We start from the raw sequence: 23,567 nt of genomic DNA on the forward strand, positions 1-23,567 counted from the left end.
TTGACTTCAACATGTTTACTATGTGTCTGGGTGTAGATTTCTTTGAGCTGTCCTACTTAAGTTCATTGAGCTTCTTGAATGTAGAGATTATCTTTTTAAAATCAGATTTGGTTAAGTTTTTCTGCCATTATTTCTTCGAACAGTTTTTCTGCTCCTTCTTCCTTCCTTTCCTTTTGGTACTTCCATTATGCGTATACTGGTATGCTTAATGGCTTCTCTCATTACTCCATGCTCTGTTTACTTTCTTCATTCTTTTCTCTGTTTTTCTGATGGCATGATCTCCATTGATTTATATTCAAACTCACTGATTCTTTCTTCCACTGTCGAGCGTCTCGGGTGAACACTTTCATTTCAATTATTTATTTTTCAGCTACAGAATTTCCATTTGTTTCTTTTTCACTGATATTCTCTATTTGATTAAACATTCTCATCATACTTCTCTTCAACTTTTTAAACATTATTTACTTTGTTTTTTTTTAAACATACTTATAATAACTACTTTGAATTCTTTGTTTACTAAGTTCAATATCTGGGTTACCTCAAAGGCAGTTTTTATTGCCTGCTTCTTCCCTGCATGTTAGTCACAGGTACTTGTTTCTTTGCATGTTTTGTAATTTTTTTTTGAAAACTGGACATATTAGATAAATATTGCAGCAACACTGAATATTGATTCCCCCTCCAAGGGTTTGTTGTTGTTTGTTTATTCATTTGTTTAGTGACTTGGCTGGACCATTTATGTGAAATCTATTTTTCTGCAGTGTGTGGTCTCTGATGTCACTCCTGAGAGGGTACAGCCTTGAGCATGTGACTGTCTCCCTGAATGCCCTGGATGACTGTGGCTTTAGCTGAGCTCTGTTTAACTGTCTCCTTTCCTCATCTCCCCCATAAGCTTTTGGATGATCTCTTTCTCTAAAGATCAGACCAATCATTAACCCCAATTAATCATTATCTGATTGTTATATTGCTTTTAAGAATACCCAGGGGCATATTTTATATCACAGAAGGGTAAACTGAGACAATGTTACCAGTCTTCAAGGCTGCTGTAACCACCAAGGATCCTTCTTAACAATCCTTTTCTCTCATTCTGTTAACCTTCTGACTGATCTGCCATCTTGCTGAGCTTATTATCTTTTAGTCTGTTGCTAAAAGAATTGTAGAACTAATAGCAACTCTTAATTTCTCACCTCCAAGATCTCCGTTGTTTTAAATAACACTCAGAGGCATGATCTTCTCCACACTTTGTTCTAAATAAAGTTAGACTCCTCAGGCAAAGCTGCAGAGCTCTCTGTTCTTATGATCTTCTTCTCTTTCTCTTCAGAAGCTCCCTCATTTTCTCAGTTTATCCTTTTTTAAAGATTTTATTTATTTATTTGACAGACAGAGATTACGAGTAGGCAGAGAGGCAAGCAGAGAGAAAGGGGAAGCAGACTCCCCGCTGAGCAGAGAGCCCGATGCAGGGCTTGATCCCAGGACCCTGAGGTCATGACCTGAGCCAAAGGCAGAGGCTTAACCCACTGAGCTACCCAGGCACCCCTCAGTTTATCCTTTTTAACATGAGACTGCTACTCTAGAAGTAAGCTGGGACAGGGATGTTTAGGTTCCAGTATTCTTGACCTGCTGTGTCTGGAGTAGAGCCTCTGCCCTGTGACTGGGGGCTGAGCGGGGAAAGGGAACCCCCAGTTCTGTTGGCTGTAACTGTCTGGAACAGAGCTTCTGTAATATGAAGCTGGAGGTAAAGGGGTGAAGGCAATAATATGCCACTGGTCTTCATGAAATCATAGCCCTGCTGTAAGCTAGGAGAAGAGGGTTCCCCATCTTCTTGGCTGTGCCTGCCCAGAGTACCGTTTCCATCATATTAAGCTACTGGAGGTGGAGGATGAGGTGGATGTAAGTGAGTTGTGGCTCAAATGAGATTTAAGTTGAGATATTCTTGAGTTGAGCTTTCTCTATTTGCTTTAAACCCTTCAGATAATTTCCAGAGACTTTAAATGTTGTTTTAGAAATGATTTTTACAGGGACACCTGTGTGCCTCAGATGGTTAGGTGTCTGTCTTTGGCTCAGGTCATGATCCCGGCGTCCTGGGATCAAACCCCACCTTGGGCTTCCTGCTCAAGGGGGAGTCTGCTTTTCCTTCTCCCTCTGGCGTTTCCCCTGCTTGTGCTCTCTGGCTCTCTCTCTCTCTGTCAAATAAATAAATAAAATCTTTTAAAAAAAGAAATTTAAAAAAATGAAATTATTTTTACTGACTAAATGAAAAGCATTTATATATCTGTACCATTGTATGCAGTCAGCAAAAGTAGTGGAATCCAGTTAGGGATGAAAATTGAGTTTACTTTTTGAGCAAAGTTTAGAAGTGTGCTGTTATCTCAGGTTCAGTCCTGAAAGAAGTGGTACAAGAACCCTGACCGCTTGACTTCTGGCAGGATCTCTGTTGTCCAGCCTCTTGTAGCCTCCCTGAACCTCTTTGAAACACATTCACCCCAACCATCACCTTGCATTGCATTCTTTGGCATCCCATGATTTGGATAATTTCCAGTATCTTAAGATCATACATAAAAACTCAAATGACCTTGTGGAAGCTTATTTCCAGGCAGTTTCCTTGCAAAACAGATGAATTATTTTTGTCACAGGCATAATAAATTGTTAATTTTGGAAATGTTTTTTGTAAAGAAAACAACCATCAGGTTATTTTCTTTTTCATTTTAATTATGTGCAAGGATATATCAGTACAAAGAAATGAGATAAACTTGTCATAACCTGGATGACGGCACTGCCCTTTGGGAATGTCCAGGATAGGATTGGAGCCAAGGAACAGATTAGACAGACATTTCTGGGCAAAGTATGGCAGAGAAAGCTGGGTGGTGAAGGAAGAGGGTCCTGAAATGAAGTCCTGGGGAAACTGCAGATGTAATTGGTGCCATGCTGGTCTATCTGTGGCTAAAGGCAGCAAACTAGTGGATTCTTTGGAAAACTCCAGCTGAGGATACTTTTCATTGCTGTGTTCTAAGCTCTGATGTGTTCTAAACCTGACATCTAGATTCAGGACATAAATGAGGCCCAATTACTGGGCAGAGAGAAATGGTGAGATGGAGGATGGACTATTTAGGTTTTGTGGCAGGGGGTGGGTGGTTGGTTATTACAATATAGACCCACTCAAAAAGATATTTTGCCCTTAAATAAATATTCCTTGAAGGCACATATTTTGTTGCCAGCAAAATAGCAAAGTTTGTTTTTACTTATTATTTCAATTTTAGAATCGAAGATGAAAAAGGATGCCTAGAAAACACTGTGTTTAGAGAAGAGGCTCAGGCCTTGCATTAATTTCCTGGCAGATTAGAGACTGAAGTGGGAGAGAGGTTAAAGCAAGGACTTGTCTGCCAAGTCAGTTGGAAGGAGGAAGATCAAGGGAATTGTCTGGGACCAGGGAATGGCTATTTTAAGCATATGTGAACAAGAGTCAGTTCACCTTCATAGATCCTTCTTGGGTCAGCATAGTGGCACTTGCTACAGTTAACTATGTTGGTAGATTTATTCCTGTATCCCACTGGGGTAGACCTACATCTCTCACCTCTGCTTATTTCTAATGTTGAAATAAACCATAAAATAGTATAGATGAAGGGAAAAGGTGACTCATTCATTTGTGTAGTCTTAAAAAACCTTCCAAATAGGAAAAAAAAAAACCAAAAAACAAAAAAACAACAACAAAAAAACCCAACCCAAAGCAAAAGTGCTAAGTTGATTATATAAAAATTTAAAGATGTTCGTGTTTCAAAAGCAAAGTTAAGGAGTGCCTGGGTGGCTCAGTCATTAAGTGTCTGCCTTTGGGTCAGGTCATGATCCCAGGGTTCTGGGATTGAGCCCTGCATCGGGCTCCCTGCTCAGCGGGGTGTCTGCTTCCCCTTCTTCCACTCCTTCTGCTTGTGTTCCCTCTCTCACTGTCTCTCTGTCTCTCTCTCTATCAAATAAATAAATAAAATCTTAAAAAAAAAAGTGCAAAGTTAAGAATATGACGTAGTAGAAAAATAGCTAAACAAATATGACTGACAGTGGCTTAATTTCCTTAATATATAAAAGCCTTTATAAATAAATAAGAAAAAACATTATTATCAAACTATATAAATGGGTACATGATTTATAACTATTTGAAGAAGACCTAACTAAAGCCAGTAAATAAATATGTAAATAAACTAACTAAGTCATTAGTAATCAAAGAGAGCCATGTTAAAATGAGATAATTTTTTTACTTCATTAAATTAGCAAAGACTTTGAGAGGACAATACCCAGACCTGGAAGAAATGTATAAGATGGACAAGCTTATACACTGGGAGAAGGAATAAAAATTCATTCATCCCTTCTGGAAAATGAGTTGGTGATATGTGACAGGAGCTTTAAAAAAAGTTCACATTTTTCAGTCCAGTACTAATTTTTTTAGAAAGTTGCCCTAAGGTAATAATCATTAAGATTGTGACTTCAGGGGCGCCTGGGTGGCTCAGTGGGTTAAGCCGCTGCCTTCGGCTCAAGTCATGATCTCAGGGTCCTGGGATCGAGTCCCGCATCGGGCTCTCTGCACAGCAGGGAGCCTGCTTCCCTCTCTCTCTCTCTCTGGCTGCCTCTCCGTCTACTTGTGATTTCTGTCAAATTAATAAATTAAAAAAATCTTTAAAAAAAAAAACATTGTGACTTCAAGGATATTTTATAACATGAGAAGTTGCATACAGTGAAATATTAGGAAAGCAGAAAATCAGGATATGAAACACTCCATATATATTACTAATCAAACATTAATATGCATTGGAGATATCCCTTGATTGTAACAAACATACCTGTTCATTTTATTTTTTTCTGACATTAATGTATCTGTAATTTGGCACACATTAACTGTATACTATTTCTTTATTTATAGATAATTCTTAAATTAACAATACATCTTTAAAAGAGGTTTTTTATTAGAGGAAATATGACATTTATATTAACAACTATGCATGATCTTTCTCTGTCTTTTTTATGTATATGGAAGCTAAATAAATCTAATGTTATCAGTCAATCATTACACTTCTAACAGATAAACTTACTGAAATTCAAATCTAAATAGTCATGTTTTGAAACTTAAAATAGGACTTTACATTTCTTGGTAGATGGAGTAGATGTACTTCTCTCTAATCTTCCCACTAAGGACTGAAAAGTCTGGACATTACATAAGAAACGAACATACATAGACCTTGAGAGGTGGAGACAAGAAAGCAAATCAGTTAAGACCTTGAGACCTGAGGAATGACAAAGTGGGGTGTTCCCTTGTTCTTTTTTGCCTCATATATCCCAGACTGCATACTGATAAAGCTGAAAACCCAGTAACACCAATGAGAACAAACAAAAGAAAAAAGGCCCAACTAAGTCTGCTTTCTTTAGCCAAAGGACTGGAAAAGGACATTTAACAAGGTAAAACTTTCAGATGTTAACTGTTCTACTTCAGTCAAACACCACTGAAAGAACTGTGGTCCCACCCCACACATCCCAAAAGGGCTAAATGAGGGCCCTAGAGTTTCACCATCTCTGCCACCATGGTGGTATCAGAGAAGGCCAAGCAGGGAGCTGGGAATTTCATAGGAAGGAAACAGGTCCCAATCCTTTGTTGTCAGTAGAGACCATGTGGAGAGCCTAGATATCTATCTTTATCCATCTTTCTACCTCTTGCTGTGGTGATGTTAGAGGAGGCTGAGTGCAGAGTTAGAACTTGCACTATGACTCAGCAATAATGACATCTCACCCACTGCCATGCGGTGGACTACATGGGAAGCTAGAACTCCCACTCCCACACAAAAAGAAGAACTCACTTCCTTACTTAGGTGTCCTTGGATGCCATGTGGGGAAGCTGAATTTCTACCTCCACCTATAAGTAATGACTTTTCCCTGCCACAGTAGGGCCAGAGAAATTCAGAGGTTTAAATAAGACCTGGAGTCTGGCAATGTAATATGAAAATGTAATGTACCAGTTTCCTTAAAAAATTACTTGTCATACCAAGAATCATGAAGATCTCAAACTGAATGACAAAAGGTTATAGATAGATGACAACACTGAGATGACAAAGGTGTTAGTATAATCTGAAAAACATCTTGAAGTAGCAATCATAACAATGCTTCAAACAGCAATTACAAGCACACTTAAAACATGGAAAGAGAAAAAAAGTCTTGACAAAGAAATGAAGAGTCTAAGTAAAGAAATAGAAGATATAAAGAAGGACCAAGTAGGAATTTTGGAATGGAAAAATATAATAACCTAAGTAAAAAACCCAGTCTATGGTCTTAACAGCAGAATGGAAGGGGCAAAGAATTGATGAACTGGAAGATGAAGCAATGGAAATTACCTAATCTGGAGAAAAGATAACTGTACCGATAACTCAAGGATGAATTTTTAAAAATGTTTAAGTAATCTAAAGAAAAGTAATCATCCTCAATGGGAAAAAGCTCATAGCCTTCCCATTGAGATCAGGAACACAACAAGGATGCCCACTCTCACCACTCTTATTCAACATAGTATTAGAAGTCCTAGCAACAGCAATCAGACAACAAAGAGAAATAAAAGGTATCCAAATTGGCAATGAAGAAGCCAAACTCTCTCTCTTCACAGATGACATGATACTTTATATGGAAAACCCAAAAGACTCCACCCCCAAACTACTAGAACTCATACAGCAATTCAGTAATGTGGCAGGATACAGAGTCAATGTACAGAAATCAGTTGCTTTCTTATACACTAACAATGAAAATACAGAAAGGGAAATTAGAGAATCGATTCCATTTACTATAGCAGCAAGAACCATAAGATACCTTGGAATAAACCTAACCAAAGAGGTAAAGGATCTGTACTCGTGGAACTACAGAACACTCATGAAAGTAATTGAAGAAGACACAAAAAGATGGAAGAACATTCCACACTCTTGGATCAGAAGAATAAACATTGTTAAAATGTCTATACTGCCTAGAGCAATCTATACTTTTAATGCCATTCTGATCAAAATTCCACCAGTATTTTTCAAAGAGCTGGAGCAAATAATCCTAAAATTTGTATGGAATCAGAAGAGACCCTGACTCGCTAAGGAAATGTTGAAAAACAAGAATAAAACTGGGGGGCATCATGTTACCTGATTTCAAGCTTTACTACAAAGCTGTGATCACCAAGATAGCATGGTACTGGCATAAAAACAGACACATAGACCAGTGGAACAGAGTAGAGAGCCCAGATATGGACCCTCAACTCTATGGTCAAATAATCTTCGACAAAGCAGGAAAAAATATACAGTGGAAAAAAGACAGTCTCTTCAATAAATGGTGCTGGGAAAATTGGACAGCTATATGTAGAAGAATGAAACTCGGCCATTCTCTTACACCGTACACAAAGATAAACTCGAAATGGGTAAAAGACCTCAACGTGAGACAGGAATCCATCAGAATCCTAGAGGAGTGCACAGGTGGTAACCTCTTCGATATCAACCACAGCAACTTCTTTCAAGATATGTCTCCAAAGGCAAAGGAAACAAAAGCAAAAATGAACTTTTGGGACTTCATCAAGATCAAAAGCTTCTGCACAGCAAAGGAAACAGTCAACAAATCAAAGAGGCAACCCACAGAATGGGAGAAGATATTCACAAATGACAGTACAGACAAAAGGTTGATATCCAGGGGCGCCTGGGTGGCTCAGTGGGTTAAGCCACTGCCTTTGGCCCAGGTCATGATCCCAGGGTCCTGGGATCGAACCCTAAGTCAGGCTCTCTGCTCAGTGGGGAGCCTGCTTCTCCCTCTCTCTCTCTCTCTGCCTACCTCTCTGCCTACTTGTGATCTCTGTCTGTCAAATAAATAAAATATTTTTTAAAAAGGTTGATATCCAGGATCTACAAAGAACTTCTTAAATTCAACATGCACAAAACAGATAATCATGTCAAAAAATGGGCAGAAGACATGAACAGACACTTCTCCAATGAAGACATACAAATGGCTATCAGACACATGAAAAAATGTTCAACATCACTAGCCATCAGGGAGATTCAAATTAAAATCACATTAAGATACCACCTTACACCAGTTAGAACGGCCAAAATTAGCAAGACAGGAAACAATGTGTGTTGGAGAGGATGTGGAGAAAGGGAAACCCTCTTCCACTGTTGGTGGGAATGCAACTTGGTGCAGCCACTTTGGAAAAGAGTGTGGAGATTCCTTAAGAAATTAAAAATAGAGCTTCCCTATGACCCTGCAATTGCACTACTGGGTATTTACCCCAAAGATACAGATGTAGTGAAAAGAAGGGTCATCTGTACCCCAATGTTTATAGCAGCAATGGCCACGGTTGCCAAACTGTGGAAAGAACCAAGATGCCCTTCAATGGACGAATAGATAAGGAAGATGAGGTCCATATACACTATGGAGTATTATGCCCCCATGAGAAAGGATGAATACCAACTTTTGTAGCAACATGGACGCGACTGGAAGAGATTATGCTGAGTGAAATAAGTCAAGCAGAGAGAGTCAATTATCATATGGTTTCACTTATTTGTGGAGCATAACAAATAACATGGAAGACATGGGGAGATGGAGAGGAGAAGGGAGTTGAGGGAAACTGGAAGGGGAGATGAACCATGAGAGACTATGGATTCTAAAAAACAATCTGAGGGTTTTGAAGGGGCGGGGTGGGAGGTTGGGGGAGCCAGGTGGTGGGTATTATGGAGGACACGTATTGCATTGAGCACTGGGTGTGGTGCATAAACAATGAATTCTGTTACACTGAAAAGAAATAAAGAAAAAAAAAAAAGAAGTTACTTTAGCTGTAGATGAGCCATGATAATCATTTCAAAAAGCCAACAGGAAAGGTATATATACCCATAATGGGACAGCATCAGCTAACTAAATACTAAGTTTCCCTATTTTCTACTGCAATCATAAAATCTGTGTTGTTACACTGACATTTTACAATGGACTCAAGTCACTTTGCTGTTGATGACTTTGTAGGACTTACTAGGATGCGAATGTTGACCCTGTTACCATGCACAGAGTTTCCAGCATATCATCAACCTTGGCCTCAAAAACAATAGCCAGAAACCAAAAACAGAGCATAACATAAGTGCCTACATGTTCACTTGTCCTGATTGGTTTTTAGCATCACAACCCTATCAGTAATTCAAGCAATAAAGTAAGTTTATTATAATCTTTAAAAAAGAAAAGAAAAGTAAGAAAAATAAAACAGAGAAATGAAAAACAGAGGGAACCAAACAACAAAAAGTCAAGACTTAAGCTCTAACATATTAATAATTACATTAAATGTAAATGGTCTAAATAATTCAGTTAAAAACAGAACTTTGCAAAGTAGATTTAAAAACATGACCAAACTCTATGTCATCTGTAAGAAACTCACTTCAAGTATAATAATATATGCAAATTGAATGTGAAAGAATGAAAAAAGATACAGTATGCAAAGATTAACCAAAGAAAAGCAGGAGTGACTCTATTAATTTCGTAAAAGTGGACTTCAGATGAAAGAAAATTATAAAGACAAGAAAGGACACTTAATATTGTCAAAAACAAGGAAGGACATTTAATAATGATAAAAAGAGTCAATTTTTCAAGAAGATATAGCAATCCTAAATGTGCATGTAAAACACAACAGGCTGAAAAATACAAGAAGTGAAAACTGATAGGACTGGAAGGAGAAATAGACCAATCCACAATTATAGTGGGATATTTCAACATCCTTCTTTTCAACATTCATCTGACAACTAGACAGAACATCAGCAAAGATATAGAAAACATTGATATTTATAAAACACTTCATCAAACAAAAGTAGAGTACATATTCTTTTCAAGTGCCTAACATTACCAAGATATATCATATAAGATGTACCATGAAAGAAACTGCAAAAAATTTTTAAACATTGAAGTCATACAGAGTATGTTTTCTGACCACAGTATTCAAAATAGAAATTTGTAACAAAAAGATAACAGGAAAGAGCTCTAAAACTTGCAAACTAAACAGCACACTTCTAAGTAACTATAGTGAAAAGAGGAACTCTGAAGCACAATTTTTAAAAATATACTGAACAAGATAGAAATGAAAATACAACATATCAAAATTTGTGTGACACAGTTAAAGCAGTTCTGGGAGGGAAAGTTGTAGTGCTAAATGCATACATAAGAAAAGAGAGAAAGTCTGAAATCAATATCTAAACTCCACCTTAAATTAATATGTAAGCACTCCTTTTAACCTGGGAAGAATAAAATAAACTGAAAGGAAGATGAAGGAGTGCAATAATAAATTAAGAGCAGAAATCAGTGAAATTGAAGATGGAAAAATAAGAGAATATCAATGAAGCAAAGAGATGGTTTTTTGAAAAGATCAATAACATTGACAAACTTCTAGCAAGACTGTCAAAGAAAAAAAAAGAAAACACAAATTACTAATATTAGGAATGAAATGGGCTATTACACTAGACACTGAAAACATCAAAAGGGTAATAAGGGAATGCTAGGAATGGCTTTGTAAACATAAATCTGAAAACTTTGATAAAAGGGATCAATGCTTCAAAAAAAAATGCCACATTTTACCTCGTATGTAAGACAATTTGAATAATCCTATAATTTTCAAGGAAAAAAAATCTCCAGGCCAGACAATTTTATTGAATTCTACCAAACATTTAAAGAAGAATGAACAATAATTCTAGACAACTCTTCTAGAAAATGGAAGAGGAAGAAACACTTTCCAATTCATTTTTGAAACCAGTCATATCCTGATCCCAAAACCAAATTAATATAATAAAAGGAAACTATAGAACAATATCCCTCAGAATATTGACATAAGAATCCTTAGCTCAGTATTTGTCTCCTTTCTTTCACTGCACATACATGGTAGCCTAGTTTGCTGCCTCCAGGATGACAGCAGGCTCTGGATGGCTGTTGGAGCAGGCAGGACACACATCTACCCTACACCTGCTGTGCAATGGAGAGGAAGGCTTGTTCCCAAAGTGGCTGGCGCTCGTGCTTCCTCAGTCTACTAGCGGAGGTGCTGAAGGCTTCCAGAATATCTCAGCAGTGCTTCTGATGATGGAAGACTCTCTATGTCTAATTTTTTAAAATATGAGAATAATTCAACAGTGAAATTATTAGCCCACCCCAGGCGGTCTCAGCTATAATTTATGGCTCCACATCTCCCACCATTGTAATTTTGTTTTGCATTCATTAGGATAGGATTTTTTTTTTTTTTTAAGGACAATCTCAAGGAATCACAGTTCTGACGACTAACATTAACCACCATGTCACTCATAGATATTACTGAGGCTGTTATTCTGAAAAGTAAATTAATTTCCCTTGTGTGAGAACCATCTGAATAATATTCACATTCCTCTCTAGGGTAGGCTGATTGACTCTGGAAAGAACCTGCTGCTTCTATGGCAACCTGATGTGCTGGAAGGTCCTGCCCACCCCAACTTCTCTGGTTTTATTTTGTCCACCTTGTTTTCCTTCCCTGGAATTCGGGAAGAAGAAAATTGGCTGGTGTTCTTGGGTACATAAAATTGGCAGGTGCTTTTAGAAAGCTTCATATGCTTTCCAACGCACAGACACACGAATACACAGAGAAAGACACATCAGTAAATAGCTTATTTTCTCTTCTGTCAGCAATTTCATTATCTTTAAGGTTGGGTGGAAGAGACTTTTCTCTTACAACAGATGCAGAATACATTGGTGCTTTTTTTGGGTTAAAGGGCACAGAGTGATGGGGGGGAATATTAAAATTATTTTTGTAAAACAAAGATGAATAGAAGAGAAATTTATTTTAGGGACTTGGATGATGGTATTAATTGTGATGATGACACCTGCTATGCCTTGAAGACCTACTATGTGTCAGGCATGGTACTAAACACATATGGGCATTATCTCACTTAGTCCTTAGCACCATTGTCAGCCTCATTTTATGGGTTCAACGAGTTTGTGTAACTTGTTCAGGTTAACATAGCAGACATCAGAGTCTGTAGGCAAACCAGGTTTGTCTGCTCCAAAGCCTGGGTTTTAACCCCTATCTCCTGCCCTTTCCCCTGTGATGCCTGGGTTGATGTGGTGTTGAGCTGGTCCCCAGATAACAAGCATAAGGCACAAGAAGAGGATAAAAACAAGTTCAGTGAGAGGCAGCCATGTTCATTGGTATTTATTGTGAAGGAGTTTGAACTTTTGTGTGTTGGGTCAGATCCATTCTTGTTTGTTCTGTGGGCCCTCACAGAAGAACCTGGAATTGGCCAATCTTCAGATTCAAAGTGATCCAGACCTGGCACTCTCTACTGGACCTTCATAGTCAGGGTATCATGGTTATTATCCTGGATTATAATGTTGGCCAGAAGTAGCCCACTCAATGGAAATATGGAGACAACACTGCAGGTTGTCCCTTATCTGAAGGGTTTCTGGTATTTCCACTGGAGATCAGCCATTCACTGTTGGGAGAAATGGCCTGGTTCTAATCCCTTATGGTTCTGCAGCCTGCTGCATTTGGCACTGCTCTTCCAGTGCTCCTTTATAAGGTGGACAGTCTTTGCAGTCCGGGTAGCAGGATGTTAGTCCCTGCCTGGTACTGTCCATGACTTTAGACCCACAGGTTTCCTATTTGGGAGGGCTTTATATTCTTGGGGGTTTTGATTTTGTTAGCCTTTGAGAAAAGGAAAAAATAAGAGAGACTGATCTTTTTTTTTTTTTTTTAAATATACCAACAAGTTTATTCTAAAGTTTATATGGAAAGACAATAAACTAAAAATAGTCAACACGAAGCTGAAGAAACATAAAAATAGTTGGGGCTCACATGACTGATGCCATCTGATCTCAAAGCTTATTCTAAAGCAATGGTATCCTATACCAATGGAAGAATGGGTAACAGATCCATGGAACATAGGAGAGAGCCCAGGAATGGGCCTCTGCAGTTATATTCAACTGATTTTGGATGCATTCACAAAGGCAGTTCAATGGAGAAAGGATAACCTTTGCTATTCATGAGGCTGGGACAGCAGAACATTACAGGCGAAGAGAAAGAAAAAGACCCACCCATAGAATTTACACATTTCGCAAAAATTGATCCTAAATGGATGACAGACTTAGGTGTAAAATGTAAAAGTCTAACATTTCCAAAAGAAAAAAAAATGAAAAAATAATGTCTGACTTAGAGTTTGGCAATGTGTTTTTAGACACAAACAAAAAAACACCACCCATGAAAGAAAAAATGATAAGTTAGAATTGTTTAAAATTAAATCCTCTTGTTGTACAAAAGACATTGTTATGAGAAAAAAAGGGAAGCCACAGACTGGTTGAAAATATTTGTAAGACACATATCTGATGGAGGACTTGTATCCAACATGTACACTGAGCTCTCAAAACTTAAAACATAAAGAACAAAAATGGGCAGTCTGTATGAACAGAAACTTGACCAGAGGGCACGAACAGATGGGAAAGACACGTATGAGGAGATTCTCAATATCTTCTGTTCTCAGGGGATTGAAAGTTACCACGACACCCTTATCAGAACCCTGAAAATCCTGGTGGTGGGTATTAAGGAGGGCACATATTGCAGGGAGCACTGGGTGTGGTACAGAAACAATGAATCTTAGGACACTGAAAGGTAAAATTAAATTCAAAAAAATAAATAAAATTCAGGTGTAAAACAAAAACAAGGAACAACAACAACAAACCTGCCACGAAAATCCCAAATTGGGGAAAGAGCCTGATCTTTTAATGCAGGATTGCTTTGTCAGAACCCGAGGACACATTAAATGCTCAGTTAAAAAAAAAAAATGGAGGGACGCCTGGGTGGCTCAGTCGTTGGGCGTCTGCCTTCGACTTGGGTCATGATCCTGGGGTCCTGGGTTTGAGCTCTGCATCGGGCTCCCTGCCCAGCGGGAGACTTGCTTCTCCCTCTTCCACTCCCTATGCTTGTGTTCCCCCTCCCACTGTCTCTCTCTCTCTCTGTCAAATACAAAAAAAAAAAAAAAAAAAAGGCAAGTTGTGTGTAGCCAGGCCCCTTCTATGATTCCAAGCTTGACCCCAGGGTGGGGTTGGTTGGGATTGACTGCAGAGAGGCTTGGGATTAGGGTGTCTGTTGACATTACTTGATAATAAGAAACCAGGTTTTTACATCTTGGCTGGATGGCTGAACCAAATCTTCTGGGTCCGACCTGTGGCATTAAAGTATCCTGCTTTGTAACATAGTTTTCCTATGAGTTTCTCTGTCCAGTAGCGTCTCAGAGAAGGGGAGAAACAGGGATAGATGGCCTGTGGGCTCTCTGAGTGGTTGGAGGGCATCTGTTGGGGGTCAGTGGGAATGGGGTGCAGTTGTCCATCAGTGGGGGCATTCGCAGGCTCCCTGGAAGCCTGTCTGTGGCTGAGATTAATGAGGAAAGGTGGCCACAGGGAGTGTGGCCTAGGCCCAGGAATTTGCTCAGCTTTTGTCTGCAGAGGTCAGCACTTTGACAGTGGAGGAGGAAGGTTTTGTCCTTCCTCCCACTGGCAGCAGGGATGCCTGTGAACCAGTTTGCACCAAGAAGTCTCAGGGTCAAGGACAAGGCCCAGCCACAAAGCTCCTCTCCTTCTTCCAATTTGACTGGATGTCATTCAGAGTAGACTGATGCAATGATGTTGCAGAGCAGGAAACATGCAAAGCAATTATCTTTTTAGTAGGTCACTGGCCTCCTTTGGGAGAAGAGACCAGAGGGAGATGGGAAGGCAGGCAGCGCGGCCTCCCCCAGAGGCTGCGCACACAGTAGCTGCATTGGTGATTAATAGCGTGTCACTTTCCATGAATGTTGCTTTAAGCAGCCGTGTTCAAAATTGAGTGGGAATGAAATAAAACAACCCAAAATAGATGTTTCCTCTATGCCTTATGAGTTGCTGGAATCCAGAAATAGCTTTTCAAATCTATAATTTTAAATGGCATCATTCACAGCATTCTCAGAGCCGCGGCTTTCTTTTCGCATGGATATTGCTGTATGCACAAGCATCCCTTTTTGTTTTTAAAGAGCATGAAAAATTTGAGCTCAGTGTCTTGAGGTTTTTTCGGCACTGAAATAAAAATGATGATTATAGAGAAAAATATAGCCTTTACATAATGTTTTTAAAGAAAAATAGTAACCTAGCAGCGGAAAAGGACAGGAAGAATCTTGTGCCCATATAGATCATAAACCGGAGCAGTAAAAAGGTCTGGCCGGCAGTAATTGCTGGCCAGCTGCAGGGATTACAGCCCTGTGAGCTGCGTTCAGGGCACCCTGCCAGGATGCTGGCAACCAGAAGTCGGGCCGGGACCATCCTGACCCACAGTGCCGTTGCTGCGCCCCAGAGTGTAAACAGGAGGGTGACCACACAGCAGCAGGGCAGGGTGACTGCACTGGCCACACCCTCTCAGAGCACAGGGATTTGAGGCCCTCTCCCTTTGCTGCCTCCGTTGGAGCTAAGCTGCCAGTTTGGAGGCTAATAGTGGTAGGGATGACCTCTGGCTACATCTCTGGGTAGGAGAAGGGTCACTAGACTTCAGTATCACTTTTGTCTTAAGGAAGCCAAAGAACACATCTGATGGGTGAGGAACCAGAGGGAACCCTCAGCTCAATGCTTTGGGGATTGTCACTGTCTTGGACCAGAGAGGATGAGGGAAAGTGGGTGGTGCTGTACACCTTCTGCCCACCTATTTTGTCTGGTCCCTGGAAAAAAAAACAAAAACTAAAACAAACAGCAAAGCTAAACAAACCAGTGGTGGGGTGGGCTGTGGGGAACAAGGGCGGGGTGGATTCCTCATCTTTTTTGCATCTTCCATCCCCATCCTAACTCCCTGCTGGCTTCCACTCAGCACTCCAGTGTCTGACCATTGGCCTTTTTTGGGACATCTCGTCACAAGTGAACATTCCAAGGAGACATGGAAGGGTGGATGGGTGGAGGAGTTGAATTGGACCTCCTAAGAGATGGTGGGACATTCCTTCTGTCATCTTGCCTTCTCTTTCCTGAGTACTCACATCTGGCCAAGCTGGGGCACATCAAGACAGAAAAGGCTGGCCCCATAAGTTTTAATATTGTTCAGGTATGGTGAGGCCAACAGATCAGGGGATGACTGCCATTAAGAAGATAGCTTGTTACAGTTCCCAAGAGGAGGGGGTGTGCCATGCCATGCAAGGCCATATGGGGACGCACCAGGGATGGTTAAGAGGCAGGAGGAGCAAAGGGGAAACATGGACAAGAGCCTTTATTGTGGTTTCTGTGAGAAAGGATAGAGAAGGAAGGGCAAGCAGGCTAAGCAGGTTTAGGATTGGCTGGTTTGAATAATTTCAGAAGTTTCTGGGACTGTCTTTTGTGGTCTGATACCTGGCCCTGGGGGTTAGTGGCCCAGAGTAAGAGTCGCTTTAGAGTCTGAGGGTTAGTGGCTCAGAGTAAGAGAAAAGGAGATGGTTGGGGTTGTGGGCTCTGGATTGGTGAGTTTGCATGGGAAAGATGGATAGGCAGAGTGGCCCCTTGCTCATTGCAGACACTGGCCAGCCCTGGGAGGGCCAATCCCTCAAGGGTCAGGAAAGAAGGCTTTAGAAGTCAGTGCATCAAAACATGTGGTCAGTACAGGTTGCACATGACCCCAGCATGAAAGGTAGAAGTGCTCCCATCTGGGAGGCATCACAGGTGAAATGCTCAGGGTGTTCTGAGAAGTAGCTTCCTGCTTTGATTGGTTTGGTTTGGTTTTTGAAGGGGCATGTCACAAATGCGAGAAAAGTATCAATGGAAGTAGAGGGCAGTTGGCTAAGCCACCAAAAATAGGATGTGTGGCAGCCAAGTGAGGTTGGATGAGTGCCTTGCCTGGACAGAGGCCCGGGACAGGAAGCTTCAGAAGGGGCTTAGCAGGAAAAACAGTTGGGACACTCAAGTAAGGCCAAACTAGGCTCTTGAATGCCAAGCTGAAGCATTTGGATTTCATGCTGTCTGAGCTGGCCAGAGCTGCTCTGTTTCACTCTCTAGTTCTGTTAATGAATTCATAGATTCGTAGAGAATGCCAACATCTGGCCATATATCATAAACCCAGAACTTAATTAACAGGTTAGGATGCTGATGTAAATTGATTGTGGATGAGAAAAAGAAATCCCCTGTGGGAGGAGTTGAAGACACAGTGCCTTCCAGGCCTGCAGGTAATGTCAGCAAGCAGAAAGGGCTCTTGGTACCCTGGGTAATAGCCATGCCCCAGACAGAGAGTGCAGTAGCCTCCAAGCTGCAGTGGATCAAATCATGGAGAGGGGGTCCTGAATTGCCAGATCTTCCTAGTTTTCAAGAAAAGCTGGAAATTCAGAGTCTTGTGTAACCTCCCAAGTTAAGTGAAATTACCTGAGAAGTCTATGGTGGCTCACTAATGAAACTCTTTCGTCCCTAACAGCACAGCAAAAGGCCTGAGCCCTGCCACATGGGATCCTGTGGGCCTCTTTCTACTCTGCATCTGTCATCCTAATTGAACTGTGAGGGTCAAAGAGGAAATGGGACAGGTTTAAGGTGTGGCTACATTGGGAAACTGAGGCATACTGGGTCAGGAGTCAGATCTGGCTTCCAAAGACCTTCCCTGAAGTCTTGAGTGGACATCTTGGTGGCGCTTCATCTGCATTTCCTCATTGGCAAAATCCATTCATTCATTCATCCATTCACACTGTGTGTGGGGCTAAGACAGATACTTCACACCAAAACAGAAAATCTGATGGGACACTATCTAAAGTTGTGTTGCTACTGTAATGATTTTATAGCAAAACAAAAGCTAAAAGGTGTTGTGATCAGGGGCATCTTTTCCCAGTGCCATGTGGTTGAAGTTCCCTCTAGCAACACAGTAGAAAATACTGGTGATTGACAGACTGGGCTGGGGGTTACACGCAAGTCTCTCCTGACCACGTCACGTGGTCTCATTCTCTCTGAGTCCAGGGCTCTGAGCTCAACAGCGGGTCCTCTACCTCCTTGACCCTGGTGGACACCCGGCACCTAAAGTGGTGTCGCCACAGAGCAGGTGCCTAGATGTCCCTCAGGGGAGTGAGTCTCGTGTGGCAGTGAATGCCTTCAGTACAGAAAATTTTAGCTACAGCAACCATAGAAAAAGCTAGTCTAATCATAGCATCTGAGAAAGGAAATTGAGAGAGTGGGGACAAACGGAATTTTCAATGACCTGATGTCATGATATGCCATTGTTGGATCTGTGATTTTCCTACTGGCTTCGCACTGTTCCAGTAAGAGCCGAGAGGTTTCCCTATAGGCTGTCAGGCCTCATCTGGCACCACGCCCCCCCGCTGGTGTTGGAGTGCGCTAGGATGGACCAAGGGCAGAGCTGGGGGGTGAACTTCGGATAGCCAACGGTGGGGCAGTTAGACTGTATCTGGAGAAGTCTGTGCACATAGACAACAAGCTTGCACTCATAAGGCTGGAAAGCAGCTGCCCCTAGATGCCCCTCTGGCCATGTGTGTCCTTACCCCCTCCCACACACGCAGCAGGGACCATGAATTCTAGACACTGTGCGCACTAAGAACATCATTGTATCCTTCTTTTAAGAATAAATAAAGACAATATTAAAGCATCAACTTGTGTTTAAGAAAGTCTATCAAATATAGACATTTTTAAACATTGCTGTTTCCCTTCTCTCCCTGCTGTTTTCCTTCTCTCCTTGTGATGGATAGATAGATATCCTCACTTCACTGTTGCCTGAAGCACAAGCCTGCTTGGCTTTTTTGGTAACAGAGCACCGCGTGCACTTGTGTGCATATGCCCGGGTGTGCGTGCACCTGTGCTCGTGTGTGCAGGCATGTGTGCGCGAAATGTCCTTTCATAAATCGGCATGCAGGTCAGAGACGTTCGAAGACAAGGAGGCTGCCAAGCCCAGAGCATCACGGGGCTGGGGAGGAGGTGAGTTCGGTCAGGCCCGGCTCTCTGCCGCCCGCTGCCGAGGGATTCAGAGGATTAGTCCGTGGGTGTTGCCTGTGGGGATAATCTCAGGCCACTTCATGAGTCGCTCTGAGGAGGTCCCCCGTTGGCCCGGATACCACTGCCTCAGAGCAAAACGTGACCGCTGTTCATAAAGCACAGGATTTGAGGCAGGATGTGAGCACCTTTCCTTGCGGAGCTGCAGGGGGGATGGAGGTGGGCCGAAAGTAATGACCCGTCTGGGAATCTGACAGGAGCACCAGGGTCAGGGTTCTCGGATGTTGCTCCCATCCTATTAATTATGTCACAAACTTAGTAAAGCTGAATAATTAATGATCATGGGGCACTTGGAACTGTAAAATGCCATGTAAATGTTAAGGAGTAAAAATTACTCTGTGTGTTAATTAAATAGATAGGCTGCTTTAAAAAATATTCCATGGTGGGAAGATTAATTTCCAGAAGAGCTGAAAAGGTTTTTGTTGGACTGTCCTAAGAAACTTTCAATATCTAATTATCTCAACCACATTTTAGGAGACTCAGGCATTCTGTATCCTGAAGGATTTGAAAGGCTACTTGACACATTTGGCTTGGGAAATGGCATTACCTATTGAATTTTGGTAAAAATTGTTTCTGCTTAATTCTCCCTAGCCGGAGGCAGTTTGGGCCTAAGGCCAAGGAAGAAGTAAAGATCATTGAGCACCAAACACAGACCCTTCGGCTGATGCCTCATCTGGCCACAGCCTTGGCCTTGACCTTCGTCAGCAGGTGAGTTGGCTGTCAGGGTTTGCTCTCTAAAGGTGAATGTGAGATCCTGCCTGGCATTGGTAAGGAGTGAGGGGAGAGGCAGACAGGGGCTTCATCTTCTAACTGGAAGCAGGTAAGAGTCTGTGGTGAAAACCTGATGCTCAGGTTAAAAGTGATGTCTGAATCTTGATTGTCTATATATCTGGGGGGCATGGGATCCACAGAGAATGTGAGAAACCTTGAACCAGCATTTCTCCATTTTCTGAAAGAAACATACTTGGCTGTTAAAATTTCTCAGCCTCTGACAAAGGTTCTAATGTAAAGTTTTAAAAAATAGGTCAAAGTGTGTGCATTATGTGGGGAGGGAGGGAGGAGTCAGGCTATTGCATAAAACAGTGCTAATAGTACTATAAATTCACCCGGAGCCTTGCATTTACAGGAGGCCTCCCCCTATGCTTCTCGGCTATAGCTCCTCAAAGCCCCGGGATGTTGCCTGAACAGGTGTATGTCATCCCCACCTTCTAATGAACAGAAAATTGGGGATTTGCCTAAGATTACAGGGTCTGGGAGTAGATGCCCTGGAAATTTACCTCCAAGCCTGGATCCTTATGCTGTGTTCTTCCTTATACAATCCCGCTACTTAGGGTATTATTTTCAGAGTAATTTAGAATTGTGTTCGAAATTTACTGCACTGATGGCCAAGCTGGTGCCAGGGTTTATAAGAGGAAGGTAATCAGGAAGGCCTGCAAATCTGGTGTGCTGCTGGCTTGTGGGGCTGCTGGGCTTCTGCCGGCCTGGCTGGGAGGGGCTTGGGTGGGCGTACCTCTATGCTCAAGCCTGGGATTCCAGGACTCTCAAACACCAAATCCTGCAGACTGAGCTTCAGGTAACATGAAAGATCAATCAAAGCCACCCAGAGGAAAATATGAACCACACACATCCAACACCTTACTTAAAATATTTTTGAATGCTTTCTGAGATTCAATTTGCATATGGTAAAATATACAGATTTTAAGGTATTTGTCATTTTGTGTCATTTGTCATTTTATATATTATGTCATTTTAGGGTTCAATGACAAGCATATACTCTTGTGTAATGAACACTCAAACCAAATATAAAACATTTCCACCTTTGCAGTTGGCTCTCACCTTACACCACAGGAGAGACAACCACCTTCGTGAGTTCTATCCCCATAGCTAAATTTTGTCAGTTCTTGAACTTCATGTAAATGGAAACATACAGTGGGTAGTTGTTGTGTGTCCAGTTTCTTTCATTCAACATGATGTCTTAATATTCCTCAACGTTGTTGATAGTTTTTTCATTTTTAGTGCTGAGTAGTAACATTAAGTGAATAAACACAATTTTTTAATCCATTCTCCCAGGGTTGAACATTTGGTTTGCATCTAGACTTTTAGCTGCAATGAATAAGACACGGTGAATATTCTGGTACAAGTCTTTCTTTTTTCTTAGAGTAAATGCCTAGAGAGGACTTGCTGGATGATGGATATGTGTATGTCTAACTTTATAGAAACTGCCATTTTTCTTTATAGCAACTGCCATTTTATATTCATTTGAGCAATGCATGCGGGTTCTGGTTACTCTATATCCTGAAATATTTCAAGTGTCTCAAAACTGTTACCAAAAAAATCAGGTTGTAAGAGTTGTCTAAGTCTGTTCTTACTCAAAATTGTCTTGGCTGTTTTGACTTGTCTGGGACTTTGCATTTCTATGTACAATTTTGGACCTGCTTATCAGATTTTTTTTTAATTTATTTATTTGACAGATAGAGATCACAAGCAGGCAGAGAGGCAGGCAGAGAGAGAGAGTGGGGGAAGCAGGCTCTCTGCTGAGCAGAGAGCCCGACGTGGGGCTCTATCCCAAGACACTGAGATCATGACCTGAGCCAAAGGCAGAGGCTTTAACCCACTGAGCCACCCAGGTGCCCCAGATTTTTTTTTAAAACAAAAAGCCTGATTGTATTTGTTTGTGATTACATGGAATCTATTAAGCAATTTGGGCAGTGCTGGGTCTTTCAAATCTAAGATGATTTATCTCTGTATTTATATAGGAATTTAATTTTTCTTAGCATATTTTCTAATTTACAGTGTAGAGATCTTTCACATTTTTTCTAAATTTATTCAAATGATATTTCTTCTTAAAATTTAATTATCAATTGTTCTTAATATTATATAGAAATGTAATTGAATTTTTTGTGGGTGTCTTTTATTAGACTGAGGTGTTCCCTTCCACTCCTAGTTGGCTGAGTATTTTTATCATGGATGTTGGATTTTGACTTAATTTTTTCCTTTATTCCTCTGATCATGTGAAATTTCTTTTTTTTTTCTTTTTGTTTATTATGTTCAGTTAGCTACTGTATAGTGCACAAAAAAAAGTTTTTGATGTAATGTCCAATGATTCATCAGTTAATTATAACACCCAGTGCTCATCACAGCACATGCTCTTCTCAATACCCATCACCCTCTTACCCCTCCTCCCATGCTCCTCCCCTCTAAAACCCCCAGATTGTTTCTTAGGGTCCATATTCTCTCATGATTCATCTCTCTCTCTGCTTTCTCCCTCTTTGGGTTTTCCTCCCTTCCGCTGTGGTCCTCTGTGCTATTGCTTATGTTCCACATATGAGTGAAACCCTATGGTAATTGTCTTTCTCTGCTTGACTTACTTCACTTAGCATGATCCCCTCCAGTTCCATCCAAGTTGATGCAAATGGTGGGTATTCATCCTTTCTGATGGCTGGATAATATTCCATTGTGTATATGTACCACATCTTCTTTATCCTTTTATCTGTTAAAGGGCATCTCACCTCCTTACACAGTTTGGCTATTGTGGACATTGCTGCTATGAATATTGGGGTGCGTATACCCCTTCTTTTCACTACATCTGCATCTTTGAGGTAAATACCCAGTAGTGCAATTGTTGGGTCATAGGGAAGCTCTATTCTTAACATCTTGAGGAACCTCTCTACTGTTTTCCAGAGTGACTGTACCAGTTTGCATCCCCACCAAAAGAGTAAGAGGGTTTCCCTTTCCCCATATCCTCCCCAACATTTGTTGTTTCCTGTTTTGTTAATTTTTGCCATTCTAATTGGTATAAGGTGGATCTCATTGTGGTTTTGATTTGTAGTTCCCTGATGGCTAATGTTGGGCATTTTTTCATGGTTCTGTTAGCCATTTGTATGTCTTTTTTGGAGAAGTATCTGTTCATGTCTTCTGCCCATTTTTTTGACTGGGTTATTAGTTTTTTGTGTTGAGTTTGACAAGTTCTTTATAGATCTTGGATATGAGCCCTTTAACTGTAATGTCATTTGCAAAGATCTTCTCCCATTCTGTGGGCTGTCTCTTAGTTTTTGTTGACTTTCCTTTGCTGTGTAGAAGCTTTTTATCTTGATGAAGTCCCAAAAGTTGATTTTTGCTTTTGTTTCACTTGCCTTTGGAGATGTGTCTTGGAAGAAATTATTGTGGTTGAGGTCAAAGAGATTACTTCTTATGTTCTCCTCTAGGATTTCAGTAGATTCCTATCTTACATTGAGATCTTTCATCCATTTTGAGATTTCTTCATTCTATTAATGAAATGAGTTACATTGATTACTTTTCAAATTCTGAGCCTGGTTTGCACTCTTTGAAATCCTTTGTCATGCTGTATTATAATGCTTTTATATTATTAGATACAAATTGGTAATATTTATATAAGGATTTGTGTGTTTCTTGTGAAGAATGTAATTTTCTTTCCTTTGAGATGTCCTTATTAGGTTTTGGTATAAGGGTTATACTGTGCTCATAATGTGACTAGAAAGTGGTCCCTTCTCCTATATTTTCTCAAGGAGTTTTTATAAGATTCGTATTATTTCTTAAATTTGGTAGTCTTTACTAAGAAGCCATCTGGA

The 23,567-nt window shown here is 40.8% G+C and overlaps 1 protein-coding gene across 7 annotated transcripts in view; it reads left to right on the top strand.

Moving 5' to 3' along the window:
* Positions 1–23,567, top strand: part of ACOXL (acyl-CoA oxidase like) — a 347,875-nt gene that overhangs the window by 148,878 nt on the left and 175,430 nt on the right. For all 7 annotated transcript variants that reach the window (XM_059405581.1, XM_059405577.1, XM_059405580.1 and 4 more), the window contains one exon: positions 19,570–19,686. In XM_059405581.1, the coding sequence (XP_059261564.1) occupies positions 19,570–19,686 (117 nt within the window). The remainder of the gene's footprint in view (positions 1–19,569; positions 19,687–23,567) is intronic.

The sequence above is a fragment of the Mustela nigripes genome, chromosome 7 (assembly GCF_022355385.1).
Source record: "Mustela nigripes isolate SB6536 chromosome 7, MUSNIG.SB6536, whole genome shotgun sequence".
In the NCBI taxonomy this organism is placed as follows: Eukaryota; Metazoa; Chordata; class Mammalia; order Carnivora; family Mustelidae; genus Mustela; species Mustela nigripes.